General features: G+C 40.7%; 1 protein-coding gene across 20 annotated transcripts in view; it reads right to left on the reverse strand.

Moving 5' to 3' along the window:
• The window catches only part of ank2b (ankyrin 2b, neuronal), a 781,056-nt gene that overhangs the window by 86,127 nt on the left and 670,141 nt on the right, over window positions 1–24,788 (reverse strand). For 13 of the 20 annotated variants that reach the window (XM_052010168.1, XM_052010170.1, XM_052010161.1 and 10 more), the window contains 7 exons: window positions 23,751–23,798; window positions 14,435–14,659; window positions 12,857–12,955; window positions 6,615–6,769; window positions 2,141–2,352; window positions 1,810–2,014; window positions 524–620 (listed from right to left, as the gene is read on the reverse strand). In XM_052010168.1, the coding sequence (XP_051866128.1) occupies window positions 524–620; window positions 1,810–2,014; window positions 2,141–2,352; window positions 6,615–6,769; window positions 12,857–12,955; window positions 14,435–14,659; window positions 23,751–23,798 (1,041 nt within the window). The remainder of the gene's footprint in view (window positions 1–523; window positions 621–1,809; window positions 2,015–2,140; window positions 2,353–6,614; window positions 6,770–12,856; window positions 12,956–14,434; window positions 14,660–23,750; window positions 23,799–24,788) is intronic. The other 7 variants (XM_052010179.1, XM_052010174.1, XM_052010180.1 and 4 more) reach the window with 3 other exon arrangements.

A 24,788-nucleotide genomic window follows, 5' to 3' on the forward strand; every position in this document is an offset into this window, starting at 1 on the left:
CAATCTATGCTATCAAATTCCTTAATGATATTATGCTCTTCAATAATATAAACCCTTAATCTCTGTGTTTGCATTTAAACATTATTTAGCCCCTTTACCAGTGTTGAATCAATGCTGTGTTCTCTCCATGGGAATATGAGTTGAGCTCAAAACTAGATTCAGAGCTCTAGATGAGGTCTATCCAGGGCTTTAGCAAAGCTTCTACCCCTTTGTAAACTACCTACTTTAGTCTCTTATTTTATTTTTTTTCCTGGCTCTCACTAATTTCTGCACTTGGTTCCTCAATTCTCACCATTTGGAAAACATGTAGAAATACAGATGGTCTCACATTTTCCCATTCTGAGCTCCACCTGCCACAACTTTGCACAGTTGTTCAAATTTCTGCAACCTTCTACTTCTATCCACACTATTTATTGCAGCATATCACCGAGGGTAATTGTGAGTCAGTCTGGCAACCTTCTACAATCAAATGTATCCTACAAAATTATTGGTGCACAGCTCCCATCTTTCCTCTGATCCATACCTAGCTGATACATTTGTTGTGAAGGAAACACATTCATTGACAAATGACAATGGAGTTGTTCCTGTTATATCTTCCCACTGTGCTGGCGTTGTTCCTCCTGAAAAGAGAACAAGCAAAAACAAAAAATGTCATTCCAATGTTGAAAAGTGTTTTTTTTCAGTCTAAAAGGAAACGAATAAATGCAGAGTATGTTTACTTTTTATATATCTACACAATGCTAGCATGAAGCAGGGAAGTCCTCAGGAAGCACCATAATGCAAAATAGGAATGCATTCACATTAAGTTTTGATGAAATGTTAAATGACATTTATGGAGCTTATAGAACTGTAATAAATACAATTATACTTAATAGCAATTTATTATTAAGCACAAACAAAAAATTGAGTAAAATTTTAGCAGATGCATTACAATTACAATATTCTTAATTTAGTACCATTCTGTCAATTAATAAACAAGTGGAATTAAATATAATTAAAAGCTAAAACTCTCTAATGAGCATAGTTGCATTATCTTTTGCAAGTTTCGTTAACAGGAAATGGGATTGGGTGGGAGGTTTGGGTGTGGGGGAGGGAGGTATGGAGGAAATTGGGACTGTCAGTCAAATCACAGGGGTACAAATCACACAAAAACAAATTTGATGAGCTGCAGGAAACAATCTTATCCCTCCCAACACAGAAGCAGTGCTGTACGAGCACCTAGATCTGGCCCTAAACGCTGCCAGGAAATCTGGCTGCAGGTGTTAAAAAGTTAAGATGAAGGTGTGTAACCCTTTTAAAAAGAAAAATATTTACTTATATTTTCCTTAACCATTAAGCACCCATTTTTACACTCATCTTACCTAAACCATTTTATTCTCCCTACATTCCCATCAACTCCCGCCAGATTCTACTACTCATGTTACACACAAGGGGCAAATTACAATGGCCAATTAGCTTACCAACTCACATATTTTTAGCATGCACGAGGAAAATGGAGCACCCGAAGGAAACCCATGCAATCACAGGACTACGTGCAAACTCCAGCAACGGGAGTCAGGGATGAACCCAGGTCTCTGGAAGTATGATACAGTAACTCTACTAACTGTGCCACTCTGCCACCCAGTGTGTATAAAGATACTTACTTCTACTGAAGTAAGTAATAGGTTTAGGTATTTCTCACTTCAGCTAACTGAAACAGACAAATTCTCAAACAGGCCCATACCTCACTCCACCAGATTACCATTCATGCAGTGAAGCAGAAGTCAATGCCTTTGAGTCACCATTAAAAATCAAATAGAGACTTCTTACCTGTTATACTGCAAAGTAACCTGAGAGTTGGAGTGTCTCCACCATAACCATTCATTAGCCCTTCAGTTGAGGATTTTGGAATTGGAATCGTCATTGTAATAGGTTTATGGAATTTCCTTCTTCTTGGCTCTAGGGTGACTATTGGACTAAAGGTTGCCTTATTGCCCAGGATTTTCTTGACTAATTCAACGTGCATGGGTTGGGCCTGGATGTTAATTAGAAAAAAGGGAATAGCTTTGATTGGATAAGTTCTATTAAATATGAAGTGGAATAAACATGTTTTATTTTACTAGGTTCAGTATGTTATTTAAAACTCTGAGAAACCAGTCACCTGGAGTCCAACTCGAATTCTCTTGGTTAAAGCTCCTTCAGGGAAGACAGCTTGAACTTGTGGTACCACAGTACTGCTCAGTACACCTCCTTCTGGCCCAATCAAGTTACTGTCCTGTCTGACCCTGGACACCACTGCAAAGTATTGTGGGAAGTCCCTGGTGATAATACGGCAAATACGTTTTCTGTCAAGTTCCTCTGGACTATCAAGCACTGTAATAATAAAGAAAACACAGCCATTGGAGATTTTCTATTTAAATTATGTATTTTTAATCATAAATTTACTTCTCACTAATTTGAGATTACTGCTTAAACAGAAAAGAAATTACAAAAAAAAACATAGATCTAAGCTGTACTCAACCATTAAACCGCAAAAATATATTTTCAGAATATGCCCAAAAGGGTTCTTTTGAATTGATTAAATCAAAAATGTTTTGCTTTATAGGTAAGTTTGCACTTCATCTTTGAAGTAGCTTGTACTTTTTAAGCACCACCCATGATAGTGAAAAGGTAAATAAGCCAATAAATTAGATTACCTGGTACTTTTTATTGGAGTAATATGACTTTCGACTCTACGTCGAGTACATTGTGCTAGAGATCACTCATGGGTTAAATCATGCCAGGCATGAAATTGGAACAGGCACTTCTGTGTCTAGTTCACATTAGTGCATCTCATGTTTACTAAGAAACAGGCATGGGTCAAATAACATCGTCATTTGCTTAACTTCCATTTCCCTGTGTACTGACATAATTCAAAGCAGGAAATATGGTACATTTATTTCAGAATTGTTTCAGTAGAATTAGGAGCTTGTTTGTTGTTTCTTTGGCCATTTAAAGGTATGCTCTGCTGATATCAGCTGACCTACACAGGCAGTTTCAAAAGCCCAGTGTGTTATAAAATGAAGAGGGAATGCTTTCTCCAGCATTTAGCTGCTGAGATACTGTGTGCCTCAGAAGTGACACAACTCACAGCAAATAATTACCAAAGGTTTATTATGACCATGGTCAGTCACTCGAGATGTCAAAGACCTCAGGGCAGGAGGCAAAGTTGAGCCTATCTCAGAGCAGCCTACCTTTGTTAATGATATTGCTGCGGCCATCACAAAGACTTAGTTGAGAGAGGGACAGGTCTGGCTGCTTAATGTTCCAGGGTTTTAATGTTTTAGTAGAGCTAGAGAGGGAGGTAACAGAGGGGGAGGAGTTGCACTACTGATGACCGACAATATCACAGCTACACTCAGTGGGGACATAATGGAGGCTCATCCACTGAGTCTGTATTGGTAGAACTCAAAAATAAGAAAGGTGCAATCACCTCCCACCCCCCCACCCCCATCCCACTCAAAATAGCCATCCAGCCATTGAGGAACAGATAGGTAGGCAGATTAGGGAAAGGTGCAAAAACAACAGGGTTGTTGTAGTGGGTGATTTCAACTTCCCAACTATAGACTGCGACCTCCTCAGTGCAAGTGGTCAAGGCAGCGTGGAATTTGTTAGCTGCATCCTGGAGAGTTTCTTAAAACAGTTTGTAGATAGTCCAACGAGAGGAGGGGCCATACTGAATGTTGTATTGGGAAATGAGCCTGGCCAGGTGACTGACCTTTCAGTAGGGGAATACTAAGGAAATAGTGACCAGAACTCCCTAAGTTTTAAGGTAGTTATGAATATGGATTAGAATAGATTTGGTGAGAAAGTATTAAATTGGGGGAGGGCAAATTACGAGGGTATTAGCCTGGAGCTAGGGAGAGTTGATTGGGAACAGCTGTTTTTGGGCAACTCCACGTCTGACATGTGGAGGGTGTTTAAAGACCAATTGCACAGAGTACAGGACAGGTAAGAAGGAAGGACAAGGATGGCAAGGTAGGGGAACCTTAGATGATGAGAGCAGTGGTGAATTTAATCAAGAAGAAAAAGGAAGCGTATGTAAGGTTTAGGAAGCTAAAATCGAAGAGGGCCCTTGAGGAATATAAGGAAGCCAGAAAAGAAAACAAGAAGGGAATTAGGAGAGCCAGGAGGGGCCATGAGAAGTCCTTGGCAAGTAGGATTAAAGAAAATCCCAAGGCATTCCATACATATATCAAGAGCAAGAAGATAACGAGGGAGAGGATAGAACCACTCAAGGATAAAAGAGGGAACATGTGCCTGGAGGCAGAGGATGTGGGTGAGGTCCTAAATGAGTACTTTGTGTTGGTATTTACCAAGGAGGAGGACATGGAGCATAGTGAGATCAGTGTGGAGTATGATAACATGCTAGGCCATTTTGAGATAAAGAAAGAGATAGTGTTGGGTTTCTTGAAGATGGATAAGTCCCCAGGGCCTGATGGTTATTGGAAGAGGCAAGAGATGAGGTTGCTGGGGTCCTGACAAAAATGTTTGTGTCCTCTCTAGCCACAGATGAGGTTCCGGAGGACTGGCGAGTAGCTAATGTTGTTCCTTTGTTCAACAAGGGAAATAGGGATAATCCTGGAAATTATTGACTGGTGACTCTCATGTCAATGATTGGGAAACTATTGGAGAGGATTCTTAAAGGATAGGATTTATGAGCATTTGGAAAACCATGGCTGAATTAAGGACAGTCAGCATGTGCGGGGCAAGTCATGTCTTACTAACTTGACTGAGTTTTTTGAGAAGGTGATGAAAGTGATTGGTGAAGGTAGAGCGGATGTTGCCTACATGGATTTTAGCAAGGCATTTGACAGGGTTCCTCATGGGAGGCTCATCCAGAAGATTAAGGTGCATGTTAACTTGGCCATTTGGATTCAGAATTGGCTTGAAACAGAGGAGAGTAGTCGATGGGTCTTATTCTGGCTAGAGGTCTGTGACCAGTGGTGTTCTGCAGGGATCCGTACTGGGACCTCTGCTGTTTGTGATATATATAAATGGCATGGATGAAAATGTGGATGGGTGGGTTAGTAAGTTTGCAGATGACACAAAGATTGGCGGCACTGTGGATATTGTAGAAGATTGCCAATCTATACAGTGGAATATAAAACAGTTGCAGATATGGGTGGAGAAATGGCAGATGGAGCTCAATCCGGGCAAGTTAATGGCAGGACGCTGTTAATGGTGGGACTTCTTAACAGCGTTGATGTACAGAGGGATTATGGGGTCTAATTCCATAACTCCCTGAAAGTGGCCGCACAAGTCAATAGGCTGGTAAAGACATGCTTGCCATTATTAGTTGAGGCATTGACTTCAAAAGTCAGGAGGTTATGTTGCAGCTTAATAAGAATCTGGTTAGGCTGCATCTGGAGTATTGCATTCAATTCTTGTTGCCACGTTATGGGACGGATGTGGAAGCAATGGAGAGTGTGCATTAGAGTTTTCCAGGATGCTGCCTTGATTAGAGGGCATGTGCTATAAGGAGAGGTTGGACAAACTGGGGTTGTTTGCTCTGGAGCGGTGGAGGCTGACAGGATACCTGAGAAGTTTATAAAATTATATAGAGTAGACAGCCGACATCTTTCTCCCAGGATCGAAATATCTAATATGAGAAGGGATTTAAAGTGAGGGGGGAAAATTCAAAAGAGATGTGTGGGACAAGTTCTTTTACACAGAGAGTGGGGGTTCCTGGAATGTGCTGCCAGGGGTGGTGGAGGCGGCAGATACAATAGAGGTGTTTAAGAGGCTCTTCGTCAGGCACATGAATATGCAGGCAATGGAGGCATATGGACCATGTGCAAGCAGAAGGGATTAGGTGTCACTACTTAATTAGTTTGGCACAACATCATGGGCCGAAGGGCCTGTTCCTGTGCTGTGCTGTGTCAGGCAACATCTGTGATAAGAAAAATAAAGTTACCATTTCAGGTTGATGACCTTTAATCATAAATGAGATAAGTTAGAAATTAGAAGAGTCTTAAACTGCACAGAAAGGGGAAGAGTTGGAAAGGACAAAAGGAGTGCCTGTATTCAGGTGGAGAATGAATAGTGGTGTGACCTGTGACAAGTTGGTGAGGACTTGTTAGTAGCAGATGATCTCTCCCAAGAAGTTGTAAATAGGAAATGAATGAAAATGAAGCAAAGAGAAAAAGGAAAAGGAGCAACAAAAATGCAGTAACTGTGAGATTCAAAACACTGTAGGTACTGGAAATATGAAATAAAAACTGAATTCTGGTATTACTCAACAGGTCAGGCAGCATCTGTAGTAATCCTTTTCAACAGGATACATTTTTTCTAAATGTAGCCACGATATTGGCTTCATTATCACCCAATGTTTCCGTGCCCACCCCTGCTTCACAGTGTACAAACTATTTCAACCTATTTTCAATAAAAGTCAAAATGAGAGCCACATAAGACCACAAAGTAAAGACAACTTTCAATCAATTTAATGTATCCAAATAAATCTTCAAGGCACACTGCATGCTGGACCCATGATTACCTGAACACAGGATGAAAAAAAATTAGATTAGCCCCTTTGTTTTGTTTTACTCGTATGCCTTACCCTCTACCACTCCCTATCGATCCAACAGGTTTGTTACCTTCATCCATCCCATTCAATATTTCATTCAGCTCTTCCTCAGTATATTCACACTGATGCTCCTTCCACGTCTCTCCAGTTTCACTGCGCAGTACCACCAACTCTCGTTCCTTCCCACGCACAGCTGCAAAGTGTGGAATCTCTACAATCACTGGCCTGAAATATCGGTGTTAGAAGTGAGTTAAATGGGGAAACAGCCCCAATACTAATATGTCTCATGCCACACCACAGTTTAATATAGTCTGTAACAATGTGAGTTATCATTCATTTTCCAACATGGATACAAGATAATCAGATAGAAACTACTGGAGAGCTATCAGAGGATTTGCCAGGGCCAAGATATATCCATCTAGTTTTAGCATCAATAGACATGCATTCCATTATTTAAATTGAGGTACCTGAAAATGTAATTCCTTTTTTAGTTTTTGATTTCAATCTTTTTTCCACATGTAGGATCTATCTATTTAGGAAGCTGTGTTCAAACATTGAAACTCTTTGCCATTGGTATTTTGTCCTTTGGATTAAGAGAAGTTATTATTCAAATAGGTCAGACGTATTGGGCTGAAGCTTGAATACCAAAATTGGATAGGTTGGAATTTCCTCAGAAATGCAAACAAATTGGAGCAGAAACCCAACTCCTATAGTTTTATTTTTAATCATAGGTGATTGAATTTCACAGACCCAAGGAACTAGCAGCAGAAAGTCGACAGAGGACAGGATCTGTCTTCCATTGTCTGCTCCTACCTCCTACAATCTGTCTGCTCCACCCCATCAATTATCATCAGACCACATCTGTTCATTGTCAACTGTCCTGTTAAACCACCATTCGACCATACTACCCTCTCGCTCTGACTACATATGGAACAGCTACCCCGCCCTGTACCAAACCCCCACCACAACCCAATTGATCACTATCTGACAATCCTGCTCTTCCACGCAACTTCTGGACTTTTGCCAGACTTGCACTGTAACTAGCAATGCACATTGTACCCCATGATTAGGCCTTCCAGCAAGACCACATGAAGTCTGCTCTGCTAACCCCTGTTCAAAGTAGAGCCACTTAACCATCATCTGATCCCTCAATCACCATTGGACCCCCTAATGAAATTTCACTTTCCTCCCCCACCACTATCTGCTGCTCTACCCCACAAAGACCACCAGCAAAAACCAGCAATGATCACCATCTAATTCACTTCCAACCACTACCTGTTCACACAATCTACATCATCTAACAGCCAACAAATTTTTCCATGTGCAAGGGAAAATATTCCTTCACAATCACAATTCCCTTCTCTCCATGATCGTTCTCAGTCCTCTAAACTACCTATCAGCTCAGGTGGATTTGAACCAAACCAAGCAGGTATTCTACCTCAAAAAACCTCCACTCTGCTGATTTGGTTGGAGTCCTGCAGTTATTTCAAGAAACCCACTCTTCAATGTTGAAAATCAAAAAATCTGCAGATGCTGGAAATCTAAAATAAAAATCAGAAAATGCTGGAAATACTCAGCAAATCAGGCCCCATCTGTGGGAAGAGTTAACGTTTCAAATGAAAGATCCTTTATTAGAATGAGGAAGGAGACAGCAGAAGCTTGTAAAGCTGCGGTTGTTGAGGCAGGGGGGAGGCGGTATGGAGGGTGGAGGGAGAGGATGGGGATGTCTCTGATTGGGTGAAACTGGGGATAAGCTATAAACAAAATTATCTGGCCAATGAGTGAATGGGAGCAGTTAGAGAGTGAGAACTTTGACAAAAGAACATAGGCAAAAGAATGTGGGAGCTGCAAAAGGCAAAGCAGGAAGACTTACCCAGCAAGTCAACCTGGAAATATATTCCACTTCAAAAGCAAAACAAAACAAGCAAGTTGAGCTAATATCATGGAAAAAAAACAAATTGCTGAGGAACTTACTGGGTCAGGCAGCATCTGAAAATCTGGGTGGATCAGAAGGAGAGAGAAAGGAACACAATGGAGGACATGCGGGGTTACCGAAGATTGGAAAATTCAATGTTCATGCTTATTGGGTTGCAGATTATCCAGGCAGAACACGAGGTACTGTTCTTCTAGAAACGGAAGAGAGGACCAGGGAGTTGCAAAGGGAACAGTCTCTGCACAATCTGAAAGGGAAGATGTGTGTGGTTGTGGAATCTCTTTGAAGGTGGCATAAATTGTAGAGAATGATCTGTTGAATGAGGAGGCTGGTAGGGTGGAAGGTGAGGACCAGGGGAACTCTTATCCTTGTTCCATTCTGGAGGAAAGGGATGGAGGGCAGGTTTATAGGAAATAGATAAAATGGAGTTAAAGGCTTTGTTAACAATGATAGAGGAGAAGCCACAGTTCGGGAAGAAGGAAGACATTTCAGATGTACCTGCACAGAAATCTCATCATTGGAACAAATACAACAGAGACAGAGGAACTGGGAGAATGGAATAGAGCCCTTACAGGAGGAAGGGTGGGATAAGAGTAGTCAAGATATTTGTGGGAGTAGGCTTGTAAAGGATATTGGTACCTAGCCTATCACCTGAGATAGAGACAGAGATCCAGAACAGTAAGGGGAAGAGTCAGAGACTGACCGTGTAAAGGTGAGGGCAGGGTTTGTTTTTTTACCCCAATTTTTCTTTCATTTTTCCCTCTGGAAGTGGAGCATATGCCCAGTCGGACCTGTCAGGCATGTCCTCCTGCTCTACATCTCACAGCTCCTACAGTTTTTTGTCTATGTTCTCACTCTCTAACTGCTCCCATTTATTCATTGGCCAGATAAATTTGTTTACTACTTATCCCCGTGGTCACCTCAGTTTCACCCTTTTGCAGACACCCCCGCCCCACCCTTGTTGCAGTTTAACAAGCTTCTTTTGTCTCCTTCCCAGTTCTGACAAAGGATCTAAATGACCCTAAATGCACACTTGTCTGGATTAAATTCCATCTGCTCTGCCCAACTTTTCAGTTGATTTATGTACCTCCAAATCCTCAGGCAACCATCCTCACTATCTACAATTCCACCAATCTTTGTGTCATCAGCAAATTTATCAGACTACAGACATTCTCATTTATATATATGACAAACAACAAAAGTTCCCAACACTGATCCTAGTGGTACACCACTGGTTACAGGCCTCTTGTCAGAAAAACAACCCTTCACCACTACTCTCTGTCTCCTATCACCAAGTCAATTTTGGATCCAGTTTGCCAAAACAGCAAGGACCCCATGTGCCCTAACTTTCATGACCAGCCTACAGTGCGGGATGTTGTCAAGATCCTTGCTAAAGTCCATGTATACCATGTCTAACTTTCATGACCAGCCTACAGTGCGGGATGTTGTCAAGATCCTTGCTAAAGTCCATGTATACCATGTCTTTCATTAATTTTCTTGGTTACCTCCTCAAAAAACTAAATCAGATTTGTGAGGCAGGATTTCCCAAGTGCAAAACCATGCTGACTTCCCCTAATCAGGTCTTGGCTTTCCAAGTGATCATAAATCCTATCCTTAAGAATTTTTTCCAATAGTTTCCCCCTACAAGGCTCACTGGCCTGTAGTTTTCTGGCTTATATCTACCACCCTTCTTGAATACGGTGACAACATTAGCTCCAGTCTTCCGGTACTTCAACTGTGGTTGAAGAGGATACAAAAATCTCGAAGCTCCAGCAATCTAGCCCCCTGCTTCTCATTACACCCTGGGAGAGATTTCATCAGACCCTGGGGATTTGTCCACTTTAATGTAAGTCAATAGCTCTAACATTTCTTTTTTCCTGATGCACACGTGTTCTAAACAATCAGCACACACTTCCTCTAACTCTTAATCCTCCCCATCCTTCTCCCTGGTGAATACTGATATGAAGCATTCATTCAGGACACTACACACATTCTCTGGCTTCACACAAAGACTTCTCTTTTGGTCCCTGGAGGACCTAATCTTTCCTTAGCTACCCTCTTGCTTCTAATATATTTATAGAAGGTTTTGGAATTCTCTTTAATTCTGTTGACCAGGCCCATTTTTTTCCTCTGAACTGCTTTCTTAAGATCCTTCTTATGTCCTCTATAAGGCTCAATGGACTCACTTGATAACGATTTCCTATTCCAGACATCCATTTCCTTCTTTTAGAACATAGACTAGTACAGCACAGAACAGGCCCTTCAGCCCACAATGATGTGTCGACATAGCTATTCCCTCCTACCTACAGAATGCCCATATCCCTCTACTTTCCTCTCATTCATGCGCTCATCCAAGCCCCTCTTAAAAGCTCCCACTGAATTTGCCTCCACAACCCTATCAGGCAATGCATTCCAGGCATCCACCACTCTACACTTTTCCTGATGAAACCCTCAATTTCCTTTGTTACCAAAAGGTTCCCTAATCTTACCACCTTTGCTTCTTACCCTCACAGGGATGTGCTAGCTTTGAACTCTATTGTATTGAAATACCTCTCACTTATCAGGTGTTGTTTTTCCCTCCAGCAACTGCTCCCAATCTACTTTTGCCAGGTTCTGTCTTATGCTAATGAAATCATCCCTCCCCCAATTTAAGACCTTAACTCTAGATCCAACCTTATCCTTTTCCATGACCACCTTCAAGCTTACCAAATTATTGTCACTGCAAAGGGTTCCTCTACAGATACTCCTACCATTTGCCCATCCTCATTCCCTAAAATACGGTTGAATGCAGCTCCCTCCCTTGTAGGACTCTCCACATACTGCTGTAAAAACCCTGCCTGGATGCATCAATTCATTCTATTCCCATCGCCCATCTAGCAAAAATTTACATCAAACTTAATATGCTCCACTCATCTTGTGCTACTGCAAGCAGCAAACTCACCTGCCAATGTCCTCAACAATATGGAGCCCTGGGCAATCCATATTTCAGGAATCGATACAAACCTGGGTTGATGTAAATTATTTAGAGCTGCTTCCTAAATAAGGTAATAATCCTGCTAGGATGAACTGATGCTTCTTTACAGTTACACAGCATACCAACCAAAAACACATTCTTCACCAAATTAACCCTCTGAAGCATCCTTTACTTCTGACTGATCTCCAGCAAGATGTATACAGTATCTTGGTTCTCTTTTGTTGATGATACCAGCCCTCTGGTCATTCCTCGTCAAAAATGCATGACCCAGCAAAACAAAAGTAACTGTAAAATCTGATCATCAAATTATGCTGCGGGTAAAGCTTTGTCCACTGCATGCCAACTATAGGACTCAAAGTCTCACATTTTGTTGTGTGCAGACCAACCACATTGACCTTGGGTTACCTGGCGTACTATGCAGAATGATAGCACTATGGAAAGGAACAACAGAACTACTAAAACTCTAAAGATAGATAGGAATAGACAGAAAGAATATGTGAGAATGAATTGATAATATAATGAGCATTAATGGTGATTTGGAAAATAATTGTGAAGGAAAATGTGACATTTTCCAAATCAATATATGAATCAGCAACAAAAAAAATCAGTGTTAAGAATATTGGGAAATAAAAATGAAAATTAAAAAAGAAATGAATGGGCAATACAATCAATTAGACTGTATTACTATCATGGCATAGATTAATATGTTAAATATTGTCATTGCTTATCTTTATCCCAGTTGCCTTATCTTCATCAGTAATTCAAAATGATTGATATTTAATGTTGCAACTAAATAAAGGAAAAAAGCAGAAATTACAGGACAGAAATAAAGAGCAAAAGACAATTAAGACCACACTATATACAAATAGGCAAGATACTGTTTTGAAATTCAATTATGGGATTTAAAAAGTTAAGCTCTATGAAGACACAGAACTTCACTATTTTAAATCCTTGCAGGATCGTCGCCTATCAATAGGTAACAAGACACAAGAACTTCAGCACATTTGTATTACATTCTTATAATAAGACCTCTTTCATTTTCCAATTCACTTTGTTACAGACTACAACTTAATACACAGTTTAACGAGGATCAGAAAATATGAGTGAACATTTATAATGTCCACTGACACATGAGGAATTAACAAAAGGTTGGAGGAAGAGGAGAGCAACAGAGGGACTTCCTTGCTGTGCTGAACATGTACATTCCCAGCAATGACAACATTCACAACACCAAGCCACAGAATATCACAAGTTTACTTTTAGCAGATATGATATATAAAACACATAAGGGATAAAGGTGAAGGGGTTTAAAAATAAGAGTAAGGAACACTGGAAAGGGTTGCAAGGAATAAGCAAGGAGGCATCCAATAAATTCTTCACTGGACATTTTGTTTGTCTCTCCTACCCAAGGAATTTGGTTCCTGATGGCCCAAGCTGCAGGATTCGGCTAACCAAGCTTTCTCCCTCATTTAGAGGGGGAGGAGAGTTAGGAAGATGCAGCTTACTGAGTAAATCCAAAGCAGCAGTGGAAGAGAGAAGATGAAAAGTATAAAACCAACACATATTCACACTTCTGTTCCTGATTTTTTTTTGTTAGTCAAGTTTTTATTGCTTGCCAAAACAGAAGTTATAAGAATGAAATGAATTATTGTTGTAATATGCTGGTTTTCTTCACAGATTAATAATATTAGGGATTTTACAAGCGTGTGGTCAAAAGTTTTATTGCTTATTAAGAGCTGACCAGTTAATGTTTATGATCATTCAATATTTTGATGGGACTCTAAGAGTTAAAGCAACCAACTGGCAATTGATTCAGTAATTACCTACTGGGCGATTAGTGGAGACTGTGATTAATCACAAAAGATGTATAGTTCCTCCTTTCTTCTATTCTACATTACTCGAAGCTTATTGAAGCCTAGACTTCATTGCAGTATATATGGATATTGCAGAAATTAAAAGTTCTATTAAAAGCTCAATCTATCAAAGTAAAGTCAGATAGAAAGCTAGAAGAATGAGGGTAAATGGCAAGAAGCACATAAGTAAGTAATATGTGATGATCATTTCTAATTCAATGTTAGTGCAAATTTCCACATGCAAAACTACTACCATGTTAGCATTTGATAAATTGTTACATTCATTACTGTTTCTGTAGTAATTAGATCAAGGTTATTCCCTCTAAGTTTATAATTTTGCCACTTTGTGTTTGATTGAGTTGCTTGAACATAGCTAAGATGATTATTATTGATCACTTTTATTGGTAATACATATAAAACCTACAAAATAGGATTTAAGTCCTTTACTAGGCAATCCCATTCATTGCAGTGGAGAGAGAAAGGATTAAAAGGACATGATGTGAAGATGGGAAGGTGGGGTTGTTAATCAAAATAAGAATGACCTCTTCTTTATGCCTTAATTCTGATGTTCCCATGTACTAATATAAAATAACAACTTTGTATCAACAACCACAGTAACAACTTGAAAACTAAAAATTTACTTAAGATAATTTAGAATTTTTCCTCCTTTCAGAATAGTTTGCTAATAACTTTATAGTTCAACCTTTTATGCTGAATACCTTTTTATTGCATCTTGATTACTTTGTTTTGTCAATACACATTACACAATTTCACCATATTAAAAAGCAGAGTATTTGAAATGTACAATATACTACTTGTAATTAACATGAAATTAAATCTTGCTTAAATGTTGGATTTTTCTGCAATCTGTGTTGTGGGCACCACAGATGAACACAATACCACACTGATCAAGTTTGTAGATATGCATGTTCTTGCACATCAGCATGCTGGCCCTTAGCAAAAGAAACATATTAACAAAGTAATTTTTTAATTTTCTTCACAAGAATGTATCTTTAAATTTATCAAAATTGGCAACATGCAATGTTTCCTTAAGAGAAAAAAAGTCTGATTTTTATATAAAGCAAAAGATAAATTTGGTGTACAGATGATTTGCATTTTCAGGAACTCACCCAAGGAACTGAGCACCTGATGGTCCAACTTCTATTAGCCTGCTAGCATGTCCCTCTCCTTCCACCATAGGAGGCATTGTAGCCAGTCTGTGACGTTTAACCAGGCGGCAAGTGACACGAGTTGGGGCTGTGCATTTCCGAGGAGGAATGATAATGCGAAGCCCATTATGGCGACAGCCACGCATAGATCCACCCCGAGCATCCACCATAAAACTAACCAGAAAGCTGGAACAAACACAAAGCTTTTATCATCCACGTTATTCTTGTTGCAAGAGATTATTATTTAGGCTTGCAGTGTGAGGTTTGCAGCATTCATGTGTGGCAGAATACAGATGGTGAAAGGAATCATTCACTCAACCTGTGACCACAATAACACACAGACCTAAAATTGTGAAACTGTGGTGGATTCCAAGGTTTCATCTGGATGGTCCAGCCTCTGCTGGAGTTGATTCTCTTTCTATCTGACCAGACAACATTTCCAATCGGTGATCTTTGTGAAAAGCAGAAGCTATAAGTGATAAAGTGAAGGAGAATTCAGTGAGAGCATCATTGGTTTTAATGTTAACAAACCTAGCAGGACATACTGTGCGAAGTATGAATTGTTGCTTTTTCCAATTTAGAAGAGAGAGGAAAGAGTGGAGTACAGAGTGAACAAGAGTAACGAGAAACTTTCTTTACATTAATTTTGCTATCAAACCAATACATTCTCCCACAAGGTAGCAAAGTGATTTGTTTCCTCTTTAAACAATACACCCTTCAAGAGTCTCTGGGGCTGAACTTAGGACCCAACCCCTCAGTATCCAGCAGTGGAAGGACTGTAGACTGTTGTCCTTTCCCACAACATCTTTGCATTGGCTGCACCGAGTTTCAGTGTGCCCCTCAGCACCTTTCAGCAATGTGCCATCTTGTCAGCTTGTTGCTGACAAAGTGTAACCAAAGGTGTAGCTATGGGCACTCGCATGGACCCCAGCTATGCCTGCCTTTTCGTCGGCTACGTGGAACAGTCCATATTTCAAGCCTACACCCATGCAGAGCTCGTCAATTTCATCAACTTTGCCTCCAACTTCCACCCTGACCTCAAATTTACTTGGTCCATCTCTGACACCTCTCTCCGCTTTCTGATCACTTTGTCTCCATCTCTGGAGACAGATTAACCACAGACATCTTTTACAAACCCACTGACTCCCACAGTTACCTTGACTACATTTCTTCGCATCCTGTCACTTGCAAGGAGGCTATCCCCTTCTCCCAATTCCTCCACCTCCACCGCATGTGTTCCCATGATGAGGCTTTCCACTCCAGGACATCTGAGATATCCTCCTTTCTCAGTAAATGGGGTTTCCCATTCACCACCATCATTGCTGCCCTCACCCGCATTTCCTCCACTTCCCACATGGCTGCCCTCACCCCATCCCCCTCTCCGACATAACGGGGACAGGTTCCCGTTGTCCTCACGTACGACTCCACAAGCCTCCACATCCAACACATCATTCTCAGCAACTTCCGCCACCTCCAACAGGATCCCACCACTGGGTACATGTTCTCCTCTGCGCCCCCACCCCCAACTTTCCGCAGGGATTGCTCTCTCTGTGACTCCCTTGTCCACTCATCCCTCCCCACTGATGACCTTCCCGGCACTTATCCCTGCAACTGCATCAAGTGCTACACCTTCTCCCTCACCACCATTCAGGGCCCTAGACAGTCCTTCCAGGTGAGACAGCGCTTCACCTGTGAATCTGAGGGTGTCATTTATTGCATCCGGTGCAGCCTCCTCTACATCGGTGAGACCCAATGCAGATTGGGCGACTGTTTCATCGAGCACCTTCGCTCTGCCCACCGCAAAAGCAAGGATCTCCTGGCGACCATCCACTTCAATTCCACATCCCACTCCCACACTGACGTGTCTATCCATGGCCAGATGCAGGTTGGAGGAACAACACCTCATATTCCACCTTGGTGGTCTCTAACCTGATGGCCTCAACACCAATTTCTCTAACTTCCAGTAACCTCTCCCCTCTTCTTCCCTCCCTCCTCCCCCCCTTTGTCTTCCCTCTTTCTCATGGCCCCCCTCACCTCTTCTCTTTCCCCTTTCCCTGCCCTCATGACCTGCCCGTCTATTCCCCACCTCCTTCTCTTTATTCCATGGTCCACTGCCCTCCCCTACTGGATTCCTCCACCTCTGCTTCTTCTACCTATCACCTCTCAGCTTCCTACATCTCCCCCCTCCCTCACCTACCTACCTTCTCCCTCTCACCTGGACTCGCCTATCACCTGCCAGCCTGTGCGCCTCCCCCTCCCGCGACCTTCTTATTCTAGCTTCTGCCCTCTTCCTTTCCAGTCCTGATGAAGGGTCTTGTCCTGAAACGTTGACTGTTTATTTCCCTCCATAGATGCTGCCTGACCTGCTGAGTTCCTCCAGCACTTTGTGTGTGTTGCTCCAGATTCCAGCATCTGCAGAATCTCTTGTGTAACAAGAAACTTTTCCAACTGAAATGCAGACCATATCTGTACTCGGTCCACACGATCTCACCTGTTCTCCATATCAAAAGCTTTACTTCAATTCATATTCTCATATTCTGTTAAATAATTCCCATTGTCACCATTCTAAATGTTACATTGTAATTCAGTGTAGCTGCTTTGGGTTCATGCAAACCAAAGAGTAAATGTGAAAACAAGCAATTCAATCAATGGAAATATTTGTAGATCCAGTAGGGCAAAGACCAGACACCATCCAACTGTATTCTGTAGAGACAGCAGGGGTGGGTCTGGTCATGTCTCATTCTTGTGAGTTAAACTCACAGCAGGCACTCCAACTTAAACAGCCTGCAACTGGACAAACCTGAAAGCTGTATTGTCTGAGATTTATGGCAGGACACTAAAGTTTGAATGAGGAAGATTTACAAATTTTGCAATCAATGGATATTAATATCAATTCATTAAGTATGCATGTGGCATATATTTATTTGTCTAAAATAAATATAATGTATATAATGCCAAAGCAAGGTGGAGAAGCAGCTGACATCAAGTATGATGCTTGTTTGAATCTTACTGATAAAAGCTGCTTGTTGCTCTCCTTTGCTCCACTTCCTCTCAGCTTTCTGCCACATTAGGAGGAGCAACAACTTATTCTTCAATATCTCTGGATTAATTCAGTAACAGTGAAACCAATAGTGATGCTGCTATTGGATACTTGTTTATTTTATCACTCAAAACTCCTGCTTTTTTAAAAAAAGGACAGTGGGTGGAAACGTTATCTGGTCAGATGGAAAGAAAATCAGTGGAGGCTGGACCAGCCAGATAAAGTTTAGGAATCAATTACAGTGTTAGCCTTTACACCATATTAGGCCAACAAATGCTCCTTGTGGTCACAGGCAGTTCCTTGTGGTCACAGGCAGTTTCTACTGGGCAATGCTAACAAAATATTAGAGGATTGTCTAACACACACGTGCTCGTAAACCAAAATATAAGAACCATTTTATGACATTCATAGCATGTTTCCACGAGGATAAAATAAAATCAGTAATGGAACAAATATACTATTCTCAATTGACCTGCTTCATGCAACCATCTGAGCTTTAGATTATTCACTCTTATCAGAACAATATTAGGGCCAGTCACTCATTACCATAGCAACTTGCTTTTTGAAAGAATTTCATCTGCAATGATTAGACTTTTTCGTATAGTCTTTCAAAATTGTTCCAAAAATAAAGCAAAAAAATTACAAAGCAATATTCATCAGTTTGATACTTCCAAATGTCTGCATCTTTCTATATTTTAAGACTAGGGGTAGAGTTTCTACTTAGCTGTACTTTGTTTTCCAAATGTTTTCTGTTCAAAGTCAATGCAATCTGAATAAAACATTAGAAATCTGCACTGGACTTACTTGCTTTTGGAGTTTCTGCAGTCTTTTATGTAGGTTTATTATAAGTACATTGAATCAATCTCTGCTCAAAAATTTAACACAATGAATGAATGAATCATCATGGCAAATGTCTGCAAACTGTGCTCTGTTGTGAGCCGTTAATAAGGTTTTTCAAAAAAATGTTGGGTTCAATTACATGTTCTCAACAGTTCATGTATTAAGCAACTACTGTACATCAACACAATCAACATGGTTCTTTATTTTTTAAGTCATCTTGAGTAACAGATTGTGGATTGATATATTAAAGTGTGTTTTGTGGTTTATGTATTGTTTATGTAATCAAACTACATGCTGCAACTCGTTTTAAATATCATAGAATTACTTTCACAAAATTACAAATTACTTTCACAAAAATTAATGCCAAAATATTGCCAGATGGTGTTGTGTAGTATGGTTTTGAGCTGAAACTTGACGAAATCAAAACATAAACCATCACAAATTTGGGTTGCAACTCGTGTTTGGATCACCAATTGCAGCCAAAGTAAAACCTCAACCCATTATGTAATCCCATGAGGTCAAAAATTAAGGGTTTTTCATACAAACAAAAGGAAAATAAACCAAACTTGACCACAAAAGCATTTCCCAGTAGGAAATTAGTTATGTTATTGGAAGTTGTTGCACACCTATGAGAAGATAATACTCCAAAATATATTTAATTAGATACTCAGAAGATGTCAAAGCAACGTATGAAGGAACTGCAAATAATCATTATTAAATAATTAGTAATAATTTCAATCAAACTGTTCCCCATTGTCGTTACTTTATATACAAGAAGTGTGGAGATGATTCTCTTACAAATAAATTTTTCCATTTTGATTGAATTGAGTATGAAAATTAATTAATCAACAATGTTCTTAATAGCCTTGTGACACTCTTAGAATTGTTATTTTAATGTTAACATTAAAGTTTCTATTGCCACTGCTTTAAAAGAATTTCGTACAATGGGATTTCACATTGATAAATTGCTAGTATATTCAACTAAAAAAAATCCACAAAAAAAACATTTGCAACAGTATCACCAATCCTGTTTCCATACATCTCAGCACCAATTGTATAAAAAGAAAAATCACTTCAGTGCTCTGCATTATTGATGCTCTTAACATTCCTAGTGAAAATTATTGTTGTGGGATGACATATGCTTTTTAAGTACAATACTTGTAAAGCAACTACAGTTATATAAAAGACACCTTTTAGAAAACACACATTTATTAGAGAGTTATCAATTCCTTAGAATGTTTGCTTAATTGACAGGGATGGTTTAGATAACTTCCTCTCCAAACAACAATTGCCTGCAGCTGTCACTCTTCCATCCTCTCCCTCTCACCTATTTCCTACCTACCCTTGTACAACCAAATCCATTTCTTTTACTGTGCATTTGGTGCAAGTTTTCACTAACTAATAAAAGTCTGACAATGACACAGGAAGCCATTTGACCTACTAGGTCTATACTACCTCCCAGGGGAGCAATCCAATTAGTCCTGTTCCCCAACTCTTCCTGCACATGAGGCTGCTAAACAAGATGGGAGCCCATGGTATTGCAGGAAAGGTACCAGCATGGATAGAAGATTGGCTGACTGGCAGAAGGCAAAGAGCAGGAATAAAGGGGGCTTTTTCTGGTTGGCTGTTGGTGACGAGTGGTGTTCGCCAGGGGTCAGTGTTGGGTCCGCTACACTTCACGTTGTATGTTAATGATCTGGATGACAGAATTGGTAGCTTTGTGGCCAAGTTTGCAGAAGTTACCAAGATAGGTGGAGGGACAGGTAGTGTTGAGGAAGCAGGGAGTCTGCAGAAGGACTTGGACAGGTTGGGGGAATGGGCAAAGAAGTGGCACATGGAATACAGTGTAGGGAAGTATACGGTCATGCACTTTGGTAGAAGGTATAAAGGCATAGACTAGAGCAGGCACAGTAGTGTAGTGGTTAGCGTAACGCTTTACAGCGCCAGCGACCTGGTTTCAATTCCGGCCAGGTTTGTACAGGTTTGTAAAGTTTGTACGTTGTCCCCGTGTCTGCGTGGGTTTCCTCCGGGCGCTCCGGTTTCCTCCCACATTCTAAAGATGTACAGGTTAGGAAGTTGTGGGCATGCTATGTTGGTGCCAGAAGCGTGGTGACACTTGTGGGCTGCCCCCAGAACACTCTACGCAAAAGATGCATTTCACTGTGTTTATTTTCTAAACGGGGAGCAAATTCAGAAATTGGAGGTGCAAGGGGACTTGGGAGTCCTAGTGCAGGATTCCCTAAAGGTTAACTTGCAGGTTGAGTCAGTAGTAAGGAAGGCAAATGCAATGTTAGCATTCATTTCGAGAGGACTACAATATAAAAGCAAGGATGTAATACCGAGGCTTATAAGGCATGGGTCAGACCACATTTGGAGTATTGTGAGCAGTTTTGGGCCCCATATTTAAGGAAGGATGTGCTGGCATTGGAGAGGGTCCAGAGGAGGTTTACGAGAATGATCCCAGGAATGAAAGGGTTAATGAATGAGGAGCATTTGATGGCTTTGGACTTGTATTCGTTGCAGTTTAGAAGGATGAGGGGGAATATCATTGAAACCTACCAAATATTGAAAGGCCTGGATAGATTGGACGAGGAGAGGATGCTTCCAGTAGTGGGAGAGTCTAGGACCAGAGAGCACAGCCTCAGAATAGAAGGACATCTCTTTAGAACAGAGATGAGGAGGAATTTCTTTAGCCAGAGGGTGCTGAATCTGTGGAATTCATTGCTACAGATGGCTGTGGAGGCCAAGTCATTGGGTACATTTAAAGTGGAGGTTGATAGGTTCTTGATTAGTAAGGGTGTCAAAGGTTACGGGGAGAAGGCAGGTGAATTGGGTTGGCAGCAAAAAATAAATCAGTCATGATCGAATGGTGGAGCAGACTTGAAGGGCTGAATGGCTTAATTCTGCTCCTATGTCTTATGGTCTTTTGGTCTCTCTATCCTCTGCGATGCTCTCTCACATGCTCATCAACTTCCATTTGATTATTTCTGTCATTAACTTACACTAAAGCTACAGTAGCACTACTTTGGGATGTGGAAGTAAACTCGCATGGTCATGCAAGCTCCACACAGTCAGCACCTGAGGTCAAGATCAAACCTATATCCCTGGAGTTATGATAGCAGCAGTGCCTGCTGTGCCTCCATGTGCCCTATGACTGCCAGGCTAGAAAACATCACTGTTTTAAGTATTTGTTAATGACGTTTGCATTTGTTTTGGTTAATGCATCGAAAAAAGGCAAAGCATTGAAAGCATTTTGAGCCAAGGTTAAAGAGGGTTGAAACAGCAAACAAAGTAAATGGAACCACACTGAAACCCACAATGCAAATTTTCACCTTGATTCACTGTCAGCGACTGGAGAAGAATAGCTGAAACAGAATATGTATTTAAGCAATGGAAAACAGGGCATTCGAAAACCAGAAGGTTAATTACTAGAGAAGTCACATGACCATGATAGGCAATAGGGAAGAAGAATGTGAAAAGCAGCTGTCAATGGAAGAAGGTTAGTGTTGACCTTTATTGCTGGTGGCTTCCAAGTTAATTGGCAAGGAGAGAATTTCAGAAGAGAAGTAAAGATGTTGAAGGGGGAAATGGGTTCCTACGGAAGAAAGAAAAGACTTCAGAGGGTGGGAGGGAATTGCTCGGGAGCAGTCAAAACACCCCCAGGATTCTGACTACCAATAATGCCCGAGGATCCCACCTGGTTCAGTCGGGTACATCGTCAGCCTGAAGAACTCTTCAGATTAATTTCAAAGATGGCTGTTTGGTGATGAGTTCTATGCAGATGGATAACCTGTTAATTGATTATTTTTTCAATTGCCAGGGCTTTGCTGAAGGAGAGGATTGAAATGGAATCTCATATTGCCTTATCAATATGATTAGAGGACTATTTGATTTGTCATTGTGGGCAATTAGTGATGTGGGAAGGTCAACAGGTCTCAATCCAATAAAACCTTCTGCTCTTTTTTTTAAAAACTCCTCAAAAGGAAACATACCAGTCCACTTTGACAACAGACAACAAATCCTGCAATGGAATAATTTAACAAGATTTAACTTAATGGAGACTCCAGATGCTGGAATCTACAGCAAAAAAGATTTAACTTAAACTGTGAATAGTTAAACTGTAAACACTTAAATGGGTGAGGCATATAAGGATTGTGGGCAAATGAGATGAGTGTAGGTGGGCAAAAAGGTTGGAATGGATGTGGCGGGCTAAAGGGGTCATTTCTGTGTAGCATGATTGGATACCCAGAGTGTGGGTTTTTCCAGTTTAGTGAAAGAAGATTCTACTTAAAATCAGCAATAATAAATAATTGCACCATACCAAAACTTGCCTTTAGTTCTCCAGTTTTTTTTTTACCATTGGTGCACAGCTTTCACATAAGCAATTTCCTACTGAGGCCTCAAACATATTGAAAGGATAGAAATTCCTCTAAGTAGTGCATGCATGCCTCAAGCTTAGAAATCATTCTGAAATGCCAGTGGTAACATTGAGGAATCAATTAGTTTTATCACTGGGGTCAAAGTTGAAGGTACTGCTTCACTGCTGTAGGACGAAAGTAAATGATGGCAGAACATGGAAGTACACGTTACAAAATTGTGATAACAGGATATCTAAAAACAAACAATTTTTATCCTTGCCTATAAGGCTCCATTTCACATGGATGAATCATTTCAAAATTATAATATCAATTACTATTCCTAATAGAAAATAGCAAAAGTAATGTATGATCAAGTAATCTTTTTCAGCATATTCGACACTCTGTATCTACTTAGACATCAGAAAGAGGAGTTTAATTTCAGTTAATATTTTACCTCCTGTATGTGGGAGAAATTTTTATTTTTACTGTGTTTCCCACCTGCCCTCAGGATTACGATGCCCTGGCATCACCAATGCATCACCACTTTCTGCCTGCAACTGGTGGAAAATAGCAGCCACTCTCCAGGAAAATCATGTGACCAAAGTCTGTTAACAGTTACACAGGAATGGTGCGATGTGGCAGCAAAACTTTTCCCTTGAAACGTACAGGAGCACAACCTGTGTTCAGTCTGTCCCCACAAAGGAAAGCACCAAACTTACCTGAAGAGCAAAGCATAAGGTTTAGCAGGCTGGAGTTAAAATTGCTGTTAAGTCCCATTAGCACTACTAGAATCCAAATGGCAAAGGGGAACAGAAATTAGGGCCTGACCAGCAATGGGTGAGCACCCTCACCTCCTATCTAGAATCATCTTTAATACATGGAATGGGTGGGATCTGGTTTGTTTGCTGGTAGGTAAGTAATCTGGACCATTTTACCTGCTCAATGCTTTGAAAACACTGGATGTTTGGGACTAATATCCCTTCCCGCCCTACCCCAAGTTCAGATCCAGTCCAGACAGATAGGTTAAAAGTCTTCTCACCCTGCTGGCTGTAAGGTTCCTATGTCTTGCACCATCTTGCTCCAGTAGCTGAAGGATAAGATACAAAGGTGGGAGGCAGCATTGGGAGATTTAAAAAAGATGAATAAATGGAGGAGGGGAACAATAAATATGCTGAGAAATAAATCTAACCACAGCAACCTTGTCAACTTTACAGACATCGAAAATATTACTGCATTCAATACAACTAAAAGTACAATAAGAGTCACTTAATTGAGACACCTCACTGGAAATAAATTATTAGATGATTCATATTTTGTACTGAACAAATGCAATGAACTGTTCTGCTACAGGATCCTAATCATGATGGTTTCCTCTGTTTTTAAAATTAAAAATTTTTTTTTTTTTTTAAATTTTTATTTACAGTGTGGTAACAGGCCTTTCCAGCCCAATGAGTCCACACCGCCCATTTTAAACCCAATTAACCTACCCATACATCTTTGCAATGCAGGAGGAAACCGGAGCACCCGGAGGAAACCCACGCAGACACGGGAGAACGTACAAACTCCTTACAGACAGCAATGGGAATCGAACCCCGATCGCTGGCACTGTAATAGCGTCGCGCTAACCGCTACGCTACCATGCCGCCCCCCCCACCCCACCCCCCGCTATGCTACCGTGCCGCTCATTGTACTCGATCGTCAGCCTGATCCAAAATTTCTTGATAAACAGCTTTAAAAAATCACTTTTTATCTGGCAGTGAAACAGATGAGTTTCATATCTCATTAAAATTGAGACTGAGGACTGTATGAAGCCCATTAACAGATCATTCAGTGACAAGACCAGGCTTTGTTTGCACTGCTCAGTCTTGGGGAGATGGATGCTTAACTTGTGCACCTCCCCCACCAAGTAACCTACCCAGCCAATTGGTATTTCAATCAGATAGGATATCAATCAGAGATGGGATTTAGGTATTCTACTGTGTTAGAAACATTATCAGAACTTAACATTAATTGCCTGGACTTGGAGGATGGAAAACAGTAAATGGTACAGCACAAAGGAATGTTGATGAACAGAGAC

The sequence above is a fragment of the Pristis pectinata genome, chromosome 2, assembly GCF_009764475.1.
Source record: "Pristis pectinata isolate sPriPec2 chromosome 2, sPriPec2.1.pri, whole genome shotgun sequence".
Classification (NCBI taxonomy): domain Eukaryota; kingdom Metazoa; phylum Chordata; class Chondrichthyes; order Rhinopristiformes; family Pristidae; genus Pristis; species Pristis pectinata.